The 19,717-nt window shown below is 37.3% G+C and overlaps 5 protein-coding genes across 6 annotated transcripts in view; 2 read left to right on the forward strand and 3 right to left on the reverse strand.

Annotated features, from left to right (window-relative positions):
• LOC117157416 (uncharacterized) overlaps nucleotides 1-8,310 on the reverse strand; it is a 39,926-nt gene extending 31,616 nt beyond the window's left edge. Inside the window, exons 1-2 of the mRNA XM_033335479.2 lie at nucleotides 7,779-8,310; nucleotides 1,354-1,462 (exon numbers count right to left, since the gene is read on the reverse strand). Coding sequence (XP_033191370.2) covers nucleotides 1,354-1,459 — 106 coding nt within the window. The 5' untranslated portion in view covers nucleotides 1,460-1,462; nucleotides 7,779-8,310. The remainder of the gene's footprint in view (nucleotides 1-1,353; nucleotides 1,463-7,778) is intronic.
• A 2,799-nt stretch (nucleotides 8,311-11,109) lies between these two features.
• Nucleotides 11,110-13,374, reverse strand: Phm (Peptidylglycine-alpha-hydroxylating monooxygenase). The gene is made up of 3 exons (XM_033335523.2): nucleotides 13,136-13,374; nucleotides 12,705-12,920; nucleotides 11,110-12,616 (listed from the first exon to the last, which is right to left on the reverse strand). The coding sequence occupies exons 1-3, from the start codon at nucleotides 13,244-13,246 to the stop codon at nucleotides 11,945-11,947; spliced, it is 999 nt and encodes a 332-aa protein (XP_033191414.2). The 5' UTR covers nucleotides 13,247-13,374; the 3' UTR covers nucleotides 11,110-11,944.
• Nucleotides 13,375-13,592: 218 nt separating this feature from the next.
• Arl6 (ADP ribosylation factor-like 6) lies at nucleotides 13,593-16,957 on the reverse strand. Of its 2 annotated transcripts, none has more exons than XM_033335607.2 (3): nucleotides 16,676-16,957; nucleotides 14,055-14,234; nucleotides 13,593-13,971 (listed from the first exon to the last, which is right to left on the reverse strand). In XM_033335607.2, the coding sequence occupies exons 1-3, from the start codon at nucleotides 16,758-16,760 to the stop codon at nucleotides 13,760-13,762; spliced, it is 477 nt and encodes a 158-aa protein (XP_033191498.1). In that variant the 5' UTR covers nucleotides 16,761-16,957; the 3' UTR covers nucleotides 13,593-13,759. The 2 variants fall into 2 exon arrangements, with proteins under 2 accessions (XP_033191498.1, XP_033191490.1); XM_033335599.2 differs by having other exon boundaries at nucleotides 16,583-16,957.
• Nucleotides 14,226-16,443, forward strand: LOC117157442 (uncharacterized). Its single transcript, XM_033335491.2, has 4 exons — nucleotides 14,226-14,605; nucleotides 14,688-15,163; nucleotides 15,240-15,575; nucleotides 15,646-16,443. Exons 1-4 carry the CDS (start codon nucleotides 14,545-14,547, stop codon nucleotides 16,339-16,341), a joined length of 1,569 nt encoding a protein of 522 aa, XP_033191382.2. The 5' UTR covers nucleotides 14,226-14,544; the 3' UTR covers nucleotides 16,342-16,443.
• A 165-nt stretch (nucleotides 16,958-17,122) lies between the features above and the next one.
• On the forward strand, nucleotides 17,123-19,583 carry LTV1 (LTV1 ribosome biogenesis factor). Its single transcript, XM_033335497.2, has 7 exons — nucleotides 17,123-17,283; nucleotides 17,370-17,922; nucleotides 17,999-18,195; nucleotides 18,480-18,608; nucleotides 18,673-18,864; nucleotides 18,947-19,195; nucleotides 19,281-19,583. The coding sequence occupies exons 1-7, from the start codon at nucleotides 17,281-17,283 to the stop codon at nucleotides 19,392-19,394; spliced, it is 1,437 nt and encodes a 478-aa protein (XP_033191388.1). The 5' UTR covers nucleotides 17,123-17,280; the 3' UTR covers nucleotides 19,395-19,583.
• Nucleotides 19,584-19,717: the final 134 nt, after the last annotated feature.

Here is a 19,717-nt window from a genome sequence, read left to right on the forward strand (position 1 = left end):
ACCCAATACATAGACATATATACAGGGTGGTTGGTAACTGGTGGTACGAGCGGGAAGGGGGTGATTCTACGCGAAAAAAGAAGTCGAAAATATAGAATAAACATTTTTTTTTTTTTTTTTTAATTTTTCCATCGAGACAACGATCTACAGTGAGATCCGTTATAACGAGACGCGATAAAGTGCACGCGTACCGACCAAAAATTCAAAGTCGATTTTCTCGAAAACAAAGCCTCGAACGAAAAATTTTTATTCTATATTTTCGACTTCTTTTTTCGCGTAGAATCGCCCCCTCTCCGCTTGTACCACCAGTTACCGACCACCCTGTATATGTATACGTTGCAACGCTACCTTAGCAGAAATTCGATTGTTTTGGAAAATACCGGAGATAATATAAATATTATCTACTTTCCAAATTTTTCATCGCTGACTGTTTAGTCGCGTTGCAAGAGTTTAATCAAATGTCGCGTCTGATTTAACGATAAATTTAACGACCGATTTAACGATAAATGAATTTACCACGTTACTTCTTTCTCTTATTTATTATATTGCACTTATTACGCTCGTACGTTATTCTCTCTCTCTCCATCTCTATTTCTCTCTCTCATACACACACACACAATTTTTCGAAAAGGATTATTCCAATAAAGTAAGGTCGAACGAAGAGGTACATATGTATATACATGTTGGGTGTGTATCGCCTAACAGGCGAGCATACGCCACACGTGTATACAAGCGTTTTCCTACGTTGCATGTGTATCGATACGCGTGAGTGTTCTTTTAGCACCGAGCTGAGTGACCTACTGACCCGACACATACGCTTAGGCACACAGGAGACGTATATGTAAAATTTCTCGCCAAATGGCAATACGTTTTTACTAAATACAAACCTATGGTGTCTATAGATTGAAATATTCGCTTGGCGGCAGAATGGTTGACAATCGACAGTGTCGAAAACTAAGCGATTCCATGATATTCGCCATTTACATACACGTACGCCTAGGGCACGCGACGATTTCGAATTGGTGAAGTTCGCTTCGATCGATTCGAAACATTTTCGACGGCGTACGAAGTTTCCACGATACGTAGATTAAAATACTCAACGGGAAAAATTGCCGTAACGCGAGACATCGATCGCATCGTGTCGCGACCGTTCTTCGTTCGCATACGGAAGAGCACGTCGACGACTGCGTAATCTAACGTTCGATTAATCAAGTCGTCCCAATAGGCGATCGTATTCTCCGACAAATTCTACGATCGGCTAGATATTTCTAATGTTCTCGTCTACGGTATCTATTTGGAATAAAGGATGAAGAAAAAAACGAAGGAAAGTTGAGGTAGAAATCGGTGACTTACCAGTCTTGTTTTCGAACGTAGAGGAAGCGCTTTGACACGACGAACAACAGATCAGCCCCACCAAAAATAACCATCTACGTAGTAGATTCGCCGATCTCCTCGACATTTTCTGAAACAGTCAAATTTTTGATAAGGTAGCATTGCTACGCGCTATCAACGAGATTCAGTCTTCCGTTATAACGATATAGAATCTAATTCTAATTTCTGGAATCGAGACACGTTCACGATACTCCGTATTCGTATCTTTTCTTCCGAGAGTATCGACAAGTCGTTTCGTTCGATGAATACGCTTCGTTCAAGATCGATCGAGATGCGTGGAACAGCGATAACGAGGAGAGTTGTCGCGTAAAATAAAAAGAAATTTAAAAAAAGAAACTTTATTTTTTTCTGGTTTATAATACACTCGTGAGCACTAGGCGTGACTGTTCAAGACCGACTCGCATGATTTTAGGGCGAGTATTTAAATTCTTTTATTCGTGGCAGTGAGAAAAGACTTCGATCGTATTCGTCATATACTTCTGAGAACGGATAGAACGACCGGATGTTGTTGTTCCGATGGTCACTCGTGCTAAGGCGCTCGGATCTTCGCTATCTTATCGCTTTGTTTAGTCGGATTTCATCCGCGACGAGGCGCTACCAACGAGTTCGACGTTCGAGAACTGTTCTCGTCCTGCTCGAAATCAATCGCGGCTAATCGACGAAAGACGCGGAAGTTCAGGCTCGGGGGAAAGATCGCGCTTGCGTGAAATTTGAGTTTGTTCTGTCGGTCGCGTTTATACGCGAGTTATTAATAAATTCCGTAAAAGGGGACTGTAGTTCGGGGAGTGGGCCAGAAAAGACGGTTGAAATGGCGAGGTACGCGCACGTGCGCGTGCGCACGCGCGAAACTCGCCCGTGAATTCGGATTCAAAAGCGTCGAACGATACGACGCGATGGTAATACTTTCACCCGAAACACGTGCAAATCATTGTAACGACACGCAACAGTCACACAACGACGAACATCGTCATCCCTTGGTCGCGTCTACTTCCTAATCTCTATCCTGATATCAGAGTCGGCGCTGTTTAATTGAAAAACGGACAGTAGTAGGTCGAGACGAAGGGATGTTTGTTAATGCGCAGGTTTCAGAAAGTCCGCTGGAAGCGGTTTCCATGGTATTTGCACGTGCGATCGTGGTACAACGTATGTATGTATATCGAAACGAGGAACGAGAGAAAAAAAGAGAGAGACACGTGGTAACGGTAGACGGTGCTCCGGGCGCCGAGATCCTCTCTCCCCTCTGTCGCTGGAATAAGATTCCCAAAGAAAGAACGTGGCCAGCATGAACGAACAAGCAAAGAATGCCGCCTTCTACGATGCCGCCTTCTGATTCGCCGTGATTCGACCTTGAACCTCCGATCGAACGTAACAAACAATGTCCATCCGAAATTTTCCAACAGCGTTACGAAGGCAACTACGTATATATATATAAATATGTACGTTTAATCGACGTTGCGATAACTCTGAGCGCGACGATAGCGACGTTATCGTTTCCGCTACTATAGAACGCACCTCCCCGATCCGATTCGTTCCGAATCGATTCGCGAGACCGTCGATAGACCGTTGGGATTGTCGGGCCGCGTTTGGCTTTCGCGCTACACCAAACGAGACGTTCGTCTCTCGATGAATAACAAAACGCGTCGTCGCGAACACTTTCTAAATCGATCGCGACACAACGCACGACGAATGTTCGCGCCTGATATTTACTCGTTTGGTCGGTCGTACGTTACTTTGCGGTTACTCGCGAAGACGAAAACGTCGCGGGCGGATCGTCGGATTTACAGAAATCGAATTTACAACGAACCTACGAGAAGTCGAGTTAAAGAAATACTCGCGCACTTATGTAATTAGCGGGGAAAAAATTAGAGCGAAATTAAGGTTGTTCGAATACCGTTCCAGTCGTGCGAAAAATTATCCACGGACCGCCATCGGACCGTCCCTGCTTACTAACCATGTAGTGCACATTACGTCTTACCGGTATCTCGAAAATATACTTCTGTTTCACCGTGTGCCAAAAACAGAAAATTGTAGCCATCAGCGCCCTTAATTACTTTTTGTTGGTTGCACGCGGTTCAACGATAAAGCAAAAAAGCGCGGAGATTGAGATCGAGAGAGAGGGGAGGGGGAGGGGGAGGGGGAGGGGGAGAATCTGGAGGAGGAAGAGCAACAAACGGATGATTTGTTAAAACTTTACTATCATGGTGTAATATATGGGAATTGACGGAGCTGTTATTTAGAGGGCTAGAGAAGAAAGAGAAAAGGAAAGGCAAGGTAAGATAAGGTACGGTACGGTACGGTACGGTACGGTACGGTAAGGTAAGGTAAGGTAAGGTAAGGGAAGGAACGAGAAGAGAAACGAAGAGAGGAGAAAAAGAGAGGAACGAAGAGAAGAGATGAAAAGAGAAGGGCAGATGAAAACCGGAGCGGGAAGAAACGGTGCGGCGCGAACGGCCCTGAGATCGAGGTTGGCTCGCGAGACAGCGTGGCCCCATGGTTTCACTTTATCTCTCTCCTGCGGACCACACAAGGTTATCGTGCGCGTGTGAACGCGTCTGTAAATGCCTGTAAAATTTCCGTGTGCCGTGTATTAGTGTGTAAAGGTATCGTCGCACGATCACGTCCCACGTTCCAGCTACGTTGATCCGGGGGAATCGGACGATCGACGTTGAAGTTGGCCTGTGCGACCAGCAGCTTCCGGGGAACAAAATCGCCGCGTTCGAACGAAAGTGCTGTCTCGGTATCTCGAGATGTTGAAGTTGAGAAATTACCTATCGAGGTTAGTAGCCGAGCGAGTAGAGGCTGAGCATCGCGAGGCAAGGCAATGCAAGTGTTCGCTGCACGAAAGCGAGACAATCGTGATCGTAATTGCAGCCGATGAGTAAGCGCGCATCGTGGACGTCTAGCGGATGTCGTGAAAAGAAAACAGAGGCGAGATGGCGCGTGGTGAAAATGCGAAGATCGAGGGGTCCGATAGAACGAAAACAGCTGTTCTTTTCATCGAAAGGAGAAACAAGACTTTAACGAGACACATCGGCAAGGGGGCCGCGAGGGGAGTCGTGGCCCCAAAACGAAACCGGCCTATATTAGCTAAGAAGGTGTATTACGTATGCAGGCCGTTCGGTCCCGCTACCGCTCCTCCTCTCGCGTGCGATGAAATTTTCATCGTGGTTGCCTCTCCTGTGTACGGGATACTCATGCGAAACCGTGCCGAAACGCTGTCCCACGAATCTTTCCCGATCGGCTGGACGCGACGTAGCGCGAGCAATAAAAGCCCGCAAAAGCGAGAAAAAGTAGTCGGCCCGCAGACCTCGGACCTTGCCCGTCAAGACGTCGAGATAAGCCTGACAATTCGATCCGAGAAACCGATCGAACCCTTGTCGTTGCTTAACGTAACACCGATTTCGCTGGTTACGCGTCCACGTAAAAATCTCATTGAATTAACACACGATCGATCGATTGCCACTATACGACGCTATTTTGCGTGTCTTTGCTTTCTTTCTTTCTTTCTTTCTTTCTTTTCACAAGGGAGTGGAGAGGGGGAAAGAGAAAGAGGGGAGGGGGCCAGAAGCGTTAATACAGAGATCCTAAAAGAAGAAAGTACGTATAGTAGTTCCGTATAATTCGTAAAGATTTTCTGTACTTCCGTTGGAATCGTGTCCCGAATAGGGGTCACGCGATTTACATGTGTTCGCTCCTTACATCGATGAGGATTTCACCGGTTCTTTTCTAGGTGGTCTTCCGCCTGATTGGAGAAATAACGAAAGTTATGGGTTCCCGTGAACGGCATCAATCCCATGAAATAAATTACGACAACAAGACAGGGACGTATTTCTTTCGCTCGTATTCTTTTCCAGCGAATTCTTTGCCTGCAATCCGTAATTTAGGTCGTCGAGTATGGTTATAGTTGCATGACGCTGTTGTTAAAATGAAAGAAAAAAAAAACGAATATATTGATTTCTCGTCCCTTTTCGCGAAATTTATAAAACTTCTTTGATCGAATAGCGAGCGAAGTTTCGATCGAGACGATTAACGATTTAAGAGTCTGCCATCGTGTTAAAAGTCACGAGAGAGTCGATGGACCTTTTCACGAAATTGCTCTTGATTTGCGTTTCCCCTGGCTCGCTGGATATCGATCGATACTTTTTATTGTCAAAGAAAAAAGACGTAGTAAGGTGCGCAGTATAAAATAAAACTTTCTTGCTCGATTAAATTCGTTATTCGTAAAATATCGAATCCTCCCGTGGCTCTAGCTTTCTCTGCTTCTCTTTTCCTTAGCATGACAGATATTTTATTGCATCTTCATAAACGTGTGCATAGAAAAATTAATATTTTCCAACGATCTTTCCCCGTCTCTTCTACTTTTCGACTCGTTGAATCTTAAACCTCGAATCTTAGATATCGAAAATGTTCTTGCCATATGAATCTTTCGATCGAGTTATATACAGAAAGTAGGAGCGCGTCAACGATACAAGAATATCTATCAATTTTTCTTTGACTTTACGAAGATCGTCGCAGACAAAAGCATCGCTCCCGTTTCTTGGTTACCAAGAAAGATATCCATACGCAGCGTGCTCGTAGGAGACTCACACAGGGGAAGAAGAAGAACGAGAACACTTCGTATCTGCGTGTACGTAGATGCGATCATGAATCACATGTATATGCAATATCCTGTCGTATCGAAAATTTATTTGCGAGTCTATTACTGAAAAGTGTTTCGATTATACCTGTACTCTGCCGCTGTAGTATGCGCGTAATATGTTTAAGTCGAAACGCATTTAATTAGTTTCCAAGAAAATCGATGGGGCTTTCGACCGGTGTAACTGTTAAACATCGAGACAGTTGCGAACGTGAAACGCTTCGCATTTGAAATAGCGTAATCGTCTTGGAATATAACCTATAACAAGTACATAACATCATCGATCGAAAGAATAGGATGTTGAGGATGGAAGAGCGGTTTCTTGCAAGCGAGCACGCTACATACGGAGAAGAAACTTTGGCACTCTTCCTGAATGTCGATGAAAGACACAGATGTAATTTCGCGCGCGCCAACAGTCCAATCGGGGATTGGATACCCGAGTACGGTATTGCGGAATAGAGGAAAAAAGATGGCGACCTAGTTCGAATAGTTTCTATATGTGTTATCCGCGAACGCTGTTTAGGCTGATTCGCATGAAAAAGTTGATTTCAGTAAAAGCCTTGCCAAGTCTATGTCACAGTTTCCGGCGTGATTCGATATTAAAGAAATTTCCATTCGTTCGCCGATGAATTCGTACGTTCGCGTTGCAGAAACCCTAACTGGGTACGCGATGAACCGAGTTTAAACAACTAACGTAGAGTTCCACCTCTTGACACTTAGAATGTCTGAGAAACTCGATCCGTCAAAATTTGTTCGCTTCTCTGCGCGTCTCTCGTTCCAATTTAATCGTCAAATTTAAAATCGCGCGTAGGCACGATCCTCTAGCAACGTATTCATAGACCTACGACGTTCCTTCTTAAGTTAAGTAAACGTGGAAAATAATTAACGTCGATGAAAAGGTGGCTTTGAGTACTGAATTCGAGATCGCGTTAGCGCGAGAAATCGATAAGTACACCCGTAAACCGAAACGATTAAAGAGCGTACAATCGCACGAATTGCACGAGCATAGAAAACCGCGGTTCGTTCGATGCTGTGCGAGCCTTTCGGCTCGTATAACCTATAATTGAAATTCTCCCACGATAGACTATTTCGTTCTACGTGGCTATTGTAACGTGTTTTTCGAATTCGTGACAGCTATACGTGGACGAATTGCGTACAGAAACCGTAATGTTCCTCGCACAAGCTTCGCTTCTCTGTTAAACGTATTTTCTCGAAGAGACTAGGAACGATGGAAACGGTCAAATCATGCGAAAAGTAAAACGAACAAGAACGGTATCCTTTTACGTATAAAGAAAATTTGAATCGTGCTTAAATCAAAGCCGCGCTTGAGTCAAATTTCGGTGATACGTTGGAACCTACGGTATTCACGAATCCTCGGTGGCAACGGTTTCGCGTGTCGCGGTACGAATTTCCTGTTAATGGGTAGCATTAGTGTGAACTCATTTTCGTTCGTACATGCACAAATTGTATGCATGCTGTATACGCGCGGCATTACGCTGTTTCGAGAAATCTTTCGTTAAAACTCAAACGTTTCACATCCGTCTTGTCAATGGAATGGTCCAGTTTTCGACGTTCGAACATCAAGCTGGCGAATGCGTAAAACGAATATGATCGTATGTTGCAGATGCGTTTTAAGCGTTCTTCTTTTTATACGCATAGCGTATTCGTTCTACATGTCGCTTCGTCGGTTCTTCGCTCGTACTATTCAACGCAGAAACGAGAACAATGAAAAGAAATGGAAAAAACTTACCGCGGTTGTAGCGAATCCCTTTTCCTTGTACCAGTAATCCCTTCTATTTGGAAGCGATAGCTGTAAATCTATCGAGGAACCTTAAACAAAAACTAACGACGTTTTCTCGTTCACGGGCATAGCTTCTCTTCCTCCGTAATCTCTCTCGTTTTCGTTACGTTTTCTTTTCTTTTGTCTTTGAACGATTAGAAACCGGCAAGGGTAACGGACGAGGATGAGGAATCAAGAGAACCAAGACAAGAAATAAGACCGAAACGACGAGACAAATTTCTTCGACGAAAAATATTTGGAAGATTATCTTTCTCGAGCGATAAACATACAAACCGAGTTGTTTCAAGCGAACTGCGAAATCAAACGATCGATCGTTGAGTTGTGCGTATGCGTGCGTGTGTGCGTGTATGTTTGTGCGTGCGTGGATATGTATGATATAACCGAAAAATCGCGAAAAGTAACGAGACTCTCGTCGGATTTGTTTAGCGAAAGCTCCGGTTCGTTCGAAGCGCAGTGGAGAACTGAGCAAAGTGCCGGCCGGTCGAGGAGTCAGACGGGCTTTTCCAACCGACTTAACCAATCGCGACTTCTCTCTTGTCCCACGTGCCTCTCTCTCTCTCTCTTTCTCTCTCTCTCTCTCTCCTTCCCATCACCCTCTTTTCTCTCACCACCGATTTTGCACTCGGCAGAGTTATCGCTAGCGTTGGGTTCAGCTACATCCCCCATAACGATGCATCCCTCCATGCGGTGCAACCACAACCCCGTATCCTCCAAACGTTCCACAGTTTTACGCATAATGTATCGACTAAACTTTCCTGGGATAAATTTCCAAGGATAGTTCTACGCCGTCTTCTGCGATCTCTTAGATCGTCCGATGCTAGATCGAAGGCACAAAGTATCGATTGTTCTTACCGATAGAATCGAAGAATTTGAGCGAGCGTGTATAAAGCGATGCGTTGAAACGAGCGAGGGAGGGAGGAGAGGGGGAGGGGAGGAGGAGGAGGAGATAGAACGGGAAAGAAAGAAAAAATGAAAAAAGAAAAAAAGAGGGGGAAATAAATATGTACAGCATACAAAAATACTATCGAAGGAAAGCCGAGCGTTTAACGCGTATCTATTCTCGCTAGAATTCTTCGAAGATGTGCCACATTGACAAATACGCGCGTTCGACTCGACGCAATGTAGCCTCGTTTGCCGTTAATGGGCAAGATATGTTTTCGAATCTAAAGCTTAATCGGACTTCTAGTCTGCAGTAATATCTGGTTCATACGACCTATACGTGTAGCGAAATCAAACCGATAAGACGGCTGCCTTTAAGAAAATTTGCACGATCCAAGTACACGGTTCAATTAGATCGTAGACTTTCGCGCATTAATTAACCGTAAGGCGGTGGCCGCTTCTGAAATGGAAATCTGCCGAGTTGAATTTTAAAAGAAAAATGCGATTCGTAATTCGACTTTATTGTATATAACTCGGTTATATCGCTTCCTCTTGTGGAATGGAAAGGCAAGAAGATCCACGGAGCGTAATTTACGATCGACAATGAGAAATAGAGCTCGATAAAAGAAATAAGGAAAATGTGGAAGGGGGATAGCGAGGGGGAGAGAAACGAAAGAAACAAAACTTAAGTCGGATCTATTTGGTTCGTGCCCCAAGTTGCTTCGAACAAAACGTGATCGAGGCCTTACTTTCGAAGTTGTCTGCAGAGGATATGTATGGTCGATCGGGCTGCATGTGCTTCGGTCGCTTTCCTAACGACGAGACATGCTTTTACCAACGATGATACTTTTATGTGCGCGTGACGTGCTGTTTTCATTGACGCATTACTGAACTCTGATTGTTATGATCAGCGCGTCCCACGTTCATACATATATATGTATAAATATTACTAAAAAAAATCATAGTCTTTGGTTTCGTATAAAGGATAAGATACGTATCCTTACAAAGGACAAAGAAGAAAGAGAAGGAAGAAGAAGGTGAAGAAGTTACAACAATTCGGTTCTTTCGGAATGCACTTCGTTTTCGTTTCGATGTTATAGGTTAAGAAGTTTGAAACGAAAGTTGAAGGTTTCGTTTCAGAAAAATTCAGCGCAATTATCACACTAAATATTCTTAAGTAACTTTCTTGAATAATCGTTGATGAAACCAGAAGTTAACAGATCTCGACAACGTCCTATTTTTGTTTAATGGAAAAATGTATGTTAACGCAGAAATATCTAACGTTATAGGCTAACGCGCTGTATCGTATTTGTTCTTGTTCTAACAACATTCTCTTTCCTGTTGATGAGCTTAATTCCTGACCTTTATTAGCTTTTAAGTTTGAAAAGAAACAACCAAGCCACTAACGAAGTCGTAAGTCGTCATATATGAAGGAACACGTTTAAGAACCGGAAATATAAAGTATACCGTGGCTTCGAGTCAATTTTACTTTCACAGCAACGTATTATTTCAATACTACGCTTCATCGTGGAATCAATTACTTTCATAGAACTAAATCTATAATTAATTTACTCTGTCACATAAAAATCCATCCTGATTTTGTATATAGCAGCATCGATGTTTCGTTTCTATATAACTTCTTTTACACCCGTACGAAAGGAAGGAAGCTACATCGTAGGTAAATATCATGGGAAAACAAATATACGATATAAATTTATGTATGCAACTTTTCAAAAGGAATCGCTTGGTTTTCATAGCGAATTACATCGTTTCTTTTTGTTTCTTCGTAACAAAGTCGCGCGATCGTTGATATTAAATCGTTCTCAAAAAAAGAAAAAGAGCGCACTGAAGTATAAACAAATGTAAAGAAAGAAACCGGTCTTCAATTTTACACGTAATAACTTTACAAATCAATATGATTAACTCAAAAGTTTGAAATATAATTAAAAATGAATTCACCCAACTCCCTCTCCGCCCAACTTCGACGAAAACAGCGAAAACACGTATTAACTTTCTTTCCACGGAACAACGAATGAATTAGGATGTTCCTCGTGTAAATTGTTCTGCCCTATATGGAAGTACGAAAAACGATGCAGAACTTAAAATCGGTGAAATATCGTGCGTTTCTTTAGCGAGTAGAGAATCGGTAACTTTGAAAGTGCTCGACCACATCAATAGATTCTTTTATATACTCATTGCACTTTCTCCGCTCATTTGTTTTCCAAAAACGTACGACCAAGGTTATCGACATACTTTTCAAGAGAACTAAATCTTAAGAGAATAAACTTTGCAAAACACTTTTGTTGCATGTATTTATAAAACTATAGTAATAAAAATTGCAATCCGTATCCCTATGCTCAACGTGAAAGGAAAGCGAAATGAGAATTATGCAATTGAGACATTTTATAATATATGCATGATTTATTAATGTATTGAAACAATATTATTAAATGAATATTCATAGAAATGCATCTCTGCATCTTTTGTATAACTTGCAATATAAGTTTTAATTGCTACACCTAGAGATAAAGTAAAATCACATCATAATCATAATACGATATAGGTATTATATTGTGAAAATATTTTACTTTCTATCACGTTTAATTATTAGTGACGTCTTCTTCTTCTAATTTTCGAAGCATCGCTGAATTTTCAAAAATATTAACTAAGATAATTTATATTAACGCATGTATATGGTTCATAGATATGGCAAAAAATATCACCGATGCCATAGTTTTAGTTAATATTTGTTGATTATATTAGACTGAATTAAAGACTTTTAATAGAAAAGATAGAGTTTTTCTGGAGTAATAGATATTTCTTCTCTCGTTGTACATGGGCAATAATAATGAATTGAAATTAACGGCAGGTACATTAGAAACGTTCTGATCGATAGTAGGCTTGATACAAAATCTTGTTTTCTTTACAGTTGGATGTAAAACATTAGTGTACATTGTATACTTGTATAAAGCTAATTAAGTACTCTTTTTTGTATACAAACTATTAATAACAAAAATATAATAAATAATAATACACAACACACTGTATAAAGTGCGAGTAATGTCAACTTAAATCTGAAAACAAATTTTATTTTGTAACAAATAGATAAAGTACTTTCATTATTAACTCGGCATCACACGGATACTTCCGCTTCAGAAGTTCATCCGTATACAGCCTGATTAACAGCTTCATATCTGTACCAATTTTTAACCGGGACACTTAAAATCGATATTACATTATAAACTAGATGCCTCTATAGTAGGAATATTAAATAGACCAGCATTTTTCCAATAATAGTTAGGAGGACCACTGGTAAAACAATATTTCATAGATAGTGGTTCGTCATTTTCAACATAATACATCAAATAAAAATTGCACATTTCATCAGCTTTAGTAGCACCAATGTATGTCCAACTATCGCGTGTACTATGCATAGTACAACGGGCTGCTATTTGATCACCTTGTTCAGCAGAAACATTTTTATTTATAAGATAAAACATTTGAGGTGTTAAAGGATCTCTTTTGCCTAATTCTATCCAAGTGTAATCTGGTTTTATCAAATATCCAGAAACTACTTTACCGAGTGAATGAGTATGGGTTCTATATGCAAAAGGATGAATAGTTTTGTTCTCTTTTATTCTGCAAGCTGTTTCCATGTATGTTGTACTTCGAGGTGGTATAACACCTCCAGTTCCCAAAAGGAGAACACCAGCTAATTTATTCAATGGACGTAATGTGTAATAGAGAAATACACCAGAGTCGTCAGTGCCAGCATTTTGAAATTTTGCAGTATGCGCATAATGGACCTGCAGAACTAGATATTTAATCGAGGAGTCCCCACCAACTTTGAAACCCACCCCTTCTGGTAAAATTAATGTTGGAGCATCTCTGGCCCAGGCATATAATATCTATATAAAATGATAATATAATTAGATATTTATAATATTTCTCTTTAAATTCTTAAATTATTCTTCTACATCATTTTATATTACATACCTGAGAATTTTCTGCACAGGGAACGATTGTATCTTCGTTATTATTTATACCATGTCCCATTTCTCCGCAATTCCATACTGATTTTGAGCTACCAGGTTTTCCACAACCATATAAAAGTATATGATGAACACCTGCCATTGCATTTGGTTCAAAACCTGTCAAATAGTAGTTTTGGGAAGGATCTACTTTAACAGGGGTACACAAATACAATTCCTCCTAAAAATAAGAAAAATATGTTATCATTATCTCTTTGTATTGTTCCTATATTATTTGCTTGACATAAATTAAGCATTAGATTGAAACGTTAAAACGAGAAAGATATTAATTATAACGTCGTTAAACACATATAAAAAAATATATTTCATATTGGTATCTTGAAATATACAGTTAAATGCAAAACTACTTCTCTAAATATTTCTGTATTTACTTACCCTACTTGATGTAACATTCGGCATAAGCAATGCATATTTATTTACACTGTTACATTTTATAAATTTAAATAAAAGTGTAAATAAAACATAAATCGTGAAATCTCCCTTCATCTTTTTGTCAATATTTCGAAATATTACATTAAATTATATTAATTAAGAAATCCACGTCGTCTTGTCAAATGTCACCAATCGATATCACACACAGTCACAGTACTTATAGTCTACGCACAAATAATTTCTGACGTAGAATAAGCATTTGGAAACGCCATCTATCAGAGATACATAAATTTATTGCATGTATCGTAAAATTTATCGACAGAAATACACAGTTTACAAAATAATACAGTTAAATAATAATCATTGCTATCGAGCAATGTGTGAATGAATTATGGTACAAATATAATTCAATGTACATATGTACATTCGTCTATTATTGAACAGATTCGTTGATGACTAGAGTCACGTGAGTATATAATGTTCATTCATTCTCTATTTCAATTTCATTCATGAAATCGCTGTCTGAAATATTTAAATGTCGAATTTCAAACAGACTATATAATCGATTAATTTGTTGTCTGCTTAACTTTCACGAGCATTAAAGCATCGGATACATTAAATTTATTTTTATCTTTTATTTATATATATGTCACGAATTTGATCTGTAAGCCATTCTATGCCTAACTGTAAACCTTCTCCAGTGATTGCATTTGTCGCTCGTATATGCCAGGGTTTGTTCTGTATACGATCAAGACCAAGCCCAGCAACAAGTTTGACAGTGGTTAAAGAATCAGGCAAGTCCATTTTATTTGCCAGAAAGAGAATCGGTATTTTACGTCCTATAATATTCGATAAATAAAATTCAATAAAGAAAACACGACATACAATATTCAATATGAAAAAGTAAGGAAATAATATATACCAGCTACATCTGGATGTTGGAGAAGCATATCTAATTCTTCTTTGACAACAACCAATCGTAATTTGTCGCTGCTATCGATGATAAAGATAATACCATGGCAATCTTTATAATAATGTTCCCATAATGGTCTATGACGATCATGACCTGACATATCAAATGCCGTGAAACTAATATTTTTAACTGAAAACATGTTAAAATGTATTATTAGTATTCTATGGTATGCGATTATAAAGAACAGTATAAAATAACGAGGTAATATTGATTTACGAGAAACGTAAATGTACATATGTGTATTCAATAAATACATTATTGCATATAATGAAATATGTACATATTATTCATCTTATGGGGCGCCACCTATTCCTTCACCATCATTTATATTTTATATATTAAAATAAATGAGAATCACTGAAGAGAAGTATAATGGAGATATATTGACGCGATAGTCTTTAAAAGTAATAGTCGACTTGTAAATAAATTATTAAAAAGTATGGAAGTACATAATATTTTAGAAAATGTTATTAATGAAAAAAATTCAGACGAAAATAAAAGTAAGCTATACGTTCATCTAAAAGAGTCTAACCCTATAACATTTGTGATGAAGATAATATATTAAGTATCATTCAATTTCAGGCTCTATAGATGAACTGAAAAGCAGATTAAAAACCCAAATACATCAATTGAAATCTATAATTTTGCAAATTGAATGTAGTTTGGACATATTAAAATTTGGGAACACTAAATGTGTTCATTCAAACATTACCAAGTGCCTGACAACCGATGAAGTTGAAGATATCAATTTACAATTAGAGTCCGAATTATATAGATATTCCGGTTTTCACTGTGTCAAATTCTCAAAACAGGAACATGTGTTTAATTTTTCACCTTTGAATAAATATGACAAAAATAATGTTTTTGCTGTACAAATTTTGAATGACCAACATAAAGGAATTTTAGGAAAATGGGTGATGCCAATGGGTATTGACTTACAGGATGTGATATGTGATTTTCCTATCCTTGAGTTAAAAAATGTACCTCATTTTTTGAAAATTTGTAAACAGTATATAGATTGCTATTTCATAAGACAAGAACAATACACAACATTGATGGTACATATAGCTTATGAACTTATTTTTCTACATAACGGTTGGAAACAAAATATTAAATATCTATTTTAATTTTTAGCATAATATTTCTCATATAAAAAACTGTAAGTTACAAACAAATTTAGGATATACGCAAATTAATTTAGAACTGATGGGGGTGCATAATGAAAATACTGATTCATATATAACTATAATAATATATCTCTTATATAATATTAATGAAACCAGGCCATACAAAATTGAGATAGATTCGGTAACAGAGAATGGACTACATAAAAACTTCCAAAACCATCTAAAATCATCTTTAGTGTGTTTTAAGCAATTTGATTTACATACAGCATTTGAGAATATATTGGATATGAAAGCATTTACATGGGCAAAAGAAGATAACGAAGATAGTCCATTGGATATAAATGTATGTAAAATTTTTAATTTCTTCTAGCAAAAATTGTAAATTCAACTAAAAACATCATTTGTATTTTTAGCCTTTGGGCGATTTGGAAACAGAAGGATTTTTAGATAGTTTTACATTGCCACAAAAGAAATCTTTAATACTTCGGAGCAAGAAACAGGAGGTAAAAAAAGGACAAAAGAAAGAAGTATCAAAAGAAAAAAAGTTTCTTAACATTTCAAGTACATATAAAGCTGATCAAAGTTCTGTCCCTTTACAAAGTAAGAAGCAGAGATTGCAAAATATTAAACAGTCTGTGAGGCAGCAAGATATTAGTGTTATCAAATCAATACCTAATGTAAATAATTCAAAACAAAAGAAATTAAAACAGACAAAACTGAAGGTCAAATCAAATTTACAGAACGACTCAAAATTACAAAATAATGTTAATACTATACTTTCTGATGCAACCGTATTGAAAGATAAGCAAATAAATGAACAATTAAATAAACCAGTTACCAGTACTCCAATATGTCAAAATGAACAGCATTCTTCTAATGTCAGTTTATCGACTAATATTGATATTAGTGATATCGCAAGTGAAAATAATTTGAATGTTGTGGGAACAAGTAAACTTAAAAGAGATAAACTTCAGAATCATACACCTGTAAAATTATTGCAAAGAAAAATGAGAAAAAAAGTGAAGTCTTCAATTCAATCAAAATCACAAAGTTCAAAGCACAATGTGCTTCATAATAGAATTAAAAAGATTAGGAAATCTGTAATATGAATATTCCATAGTTTACCTAATAGAATGTACAAAATATTGTTTATATTACTTATACATATATATATATTTATTATTTAAAAATAAATCTTATTTGAAATATAATATATTTGTTTTGTTCTATTACGTTAACCGGCAATTAGTGCTCCATCAGATCAACTAGTGCAAGTAATAGTATAGAAATGTGGCTTTAAGCACGTCAATTCAACATCGAATGTCGTTCACTCGTTATTATTTAACTTACATGAAAATTTTTCAACATTATACCCAACAGTGGGTACTATGTCTATGCAACGGTCATCCTCGCGTTTGAAATTATTTATGACCGTCGACTTACCACTATTATTAAGGCCCACTACTAAAACGTTTACTTCTTTTTTCCTAAAACCTAAAAGATTTGCTAAACGATCAAATAGCCCCATTTTCCGTATTCCCTTGAAGGCTTGTCACGTATTTATCGAATATCAATAGTGAACGCTATAACAATGACTGGTAGGGAAGACAACAATAGACTCAAACACGATAAATGTACCTCATTCATTTTCCAGTATATTTATATGTAATTTATTAATATAAATGGCATATTTTATTATCATCTTGTTACTTTAAATAGAAACTGTATAAAAATTACGATGCTAATGTATTTAGTTATCATGTACACAGTCATGTCATGTACACATACACAGTTACATCTTAAATATGTATACGATGTGTATATAAATACTATTTTCCCCACTTGGTTGAGAACTACTTGTAAATCGCATGCTCCCGCGTTCGCTCGGAACTACAGTCATATAAAATATTATAGAGCAAATCTATATGCATTATCGTGATCAGAACAGTGATTGTAGAATTAAATCTTTAAGCAATTTTAAGTAAATGTTCTGTTATTAATCTGTCTTTGAATTTTTTAAACTTGTTGAATAAAAAAATATTTAAAAAATGGTAAGTTAGTATATTAATGAGGTTATACACATATTTGTGCATTAGGTTATTTCTACATTATGCATCTGATCTTTTACAATTTTCAGCCGAAGGGAAAAACAAAGAAATTCATTGATAAGAAAAATTCAGTAACATTTCATTTAGTTCATCGATCACAAAGAGATCCATTAATCGCCGATGAAACAGCACCAGAACGCGTGCTTGTACCTGTTGGACATACACAAGCTTCTAAACTCGAGAAAAAAAAGATAGATGATAATAAGCGTAAAGAGGAGCAGCGAAAATATGGAATATATTTTGATGATGATTATGATTATTTGAAACATCTTAAAGATGTTAATTCTTTGACAGCTGAATGGGAACGCGTGGATTGTACATCTTCAAAATCAAATGATCAAACAAATATGCCAAAAATTAGTTTACCATCCTCTGTATTTGCTTCAAATGTAGAAGAAAAAGTTGGTCTTTTAAATAAAGCAGCTCCAGTTTCAGGGTTGCAACTAGACTTAGATCCAGATATAGTTGCTGCTATGGATGATGATTTCGACTATGATGATCCAGAAAATCAATTAGATGATAATTTTGTAGAATTAGCTAATGCAATCAATAGCGATGATGAAATTTTACAAGAAGAAAGTGGTATGTATCTATAAGAGTACATTATGTACATAAAATGGCTGACTTATATCTCAAAAATATGATTTAAATGAGTCAGATCAAGTATCTGATGTTTCATCTGAGGGGCATTTGGAATTATCCGACGAAGAACAAGATGAAGTGTGTAGTTTAAATGGATCTCAATACACCTTTAAAGAAGAAGAGACAAAATCCCGTTTTACAGAATATTCAATGAGCAGTAGCGTAATAAGAAGAAACAAGCAACTTACTCTTCTTGATGATAAATTTGAAAGAGTAAGTATTTATTGATATGATATACTGTACATAGCTGGAAAGAAGTCTTGGTGGGTACACAGGATCAAGGGTGGTACTACTCCCTATCACTCACCACTACGTGTTACTATATTGTTTCATTTGTATATATGATACTTTCACGATAAATACGTAAGTTTAATTTTATGATTTTATGATTATGTTGAGTCTACAAGAAATAGCCAATCACACCCACACTCAAGAGGACTCCTTTTTCCAACTCCTTATACATTTTATTTGATAAACGTGTATCATTATTTATACAGATGTATATAGCATACGATGAAGATGAAATTGGCGCGTTAGATTGTGATGAAATTGAAGGACATATTGCACCAAACTCAGATTTAGTTCTTCAGTGTGCAGCAGAATTTGAAAAGCAGCAAAACAAAGATGTAAGTTAATAGTAGCTGCATTTGTAATAGAGAGAATTAAGCACATTTCTTTTCATTTTCATAGGCAGATAATGTTGCACAATTGATGAAAGATAGAGTGAGAATTTTGGAAAAGGAGTATTCTAGCTCCGAGGATGAAAATCATTTAGAAGAACTTGTAGTTAATGCAAGAGAAAAAGATAAATGGGATTGTGAAAGTATTATTAGTACATACAGTAATATTTATAATCATCCAAAGTTAATTTCTGAACCCAAGGTTGGTTGTTGCTTAAGAATAATTGTTCATTTATTTTATTCCTTTTGTTATGTGAAATTATGATGTGTGAATTCTCTTGTAGTATCCACGAAAGATCAAAGTCAATCCAAAAACAGGTATACCAGAAAATGTTTTAGACGGGTGTCTTGGAAAATTGACTGCTAAAACATTGGCTCAATTTGATCAGGAAAATGAAAGTTGTAAACCAAAATATCCTCAGTCTGTTGCAGAAACTATGAAATCTACCTTAAGTACATTAAGTATAAGATCTAAAAATGAAACTACGGAAGAAAGAAAACGAAGAAAAAGTGCACTTAAAGAATATAGAAGAGTAAAATTATCATGCTAATTGTATACATACATAACAAGCCAAAAACATATAATACAAATAAAAAATTGTTTGTTATTAATTTCAGGAAAGGCGAATAGAACGGAAGGCAAATAGCGAAGCATTTAAGGAGGAAAAGAAACGCCAAGAAAAGATATTATTAAATAACAGGCAAAATATTCAAGGAAATAGAATACTTTAACATGTAAATTTCCTGTTATATATCTTTTTAATAAATTAATTAATTTGTCAACATTTTATACACTAAGCGTATATTGTTTACAATATACGAAATGGAGCGAAATCCGTGATATAAAATATAAATGAGGAACATTTTTATAGTTCATAATAAGGCGAACATCAAGGATAATAAAGTTGCGTTAGAGACCTACTTCTGCCAGCCATGTTATTTTTAAGTTCCACTTTTCTCCAGCGAATGTCCGGAATCGAGGTCCAGACTTCTTTATATCTGGGACATAGATGTACCGCCTACATGTACATGCGAATATATATATCCCTATGCCC

Source organism: Bombus vancouverensis, chromosome 8 (genome assembly GCF_051014615.1).
Source record: "Bombus vancouverensis nearcticus chromosome 8, iyBomVanc1_principal, whole genome shotgun sequence".
NCBI lineage: Eukaryota > Metazoa > Arthropoda > Insecta > Hymenoptera > Apidae > Bombus > Bombus vancouverensis.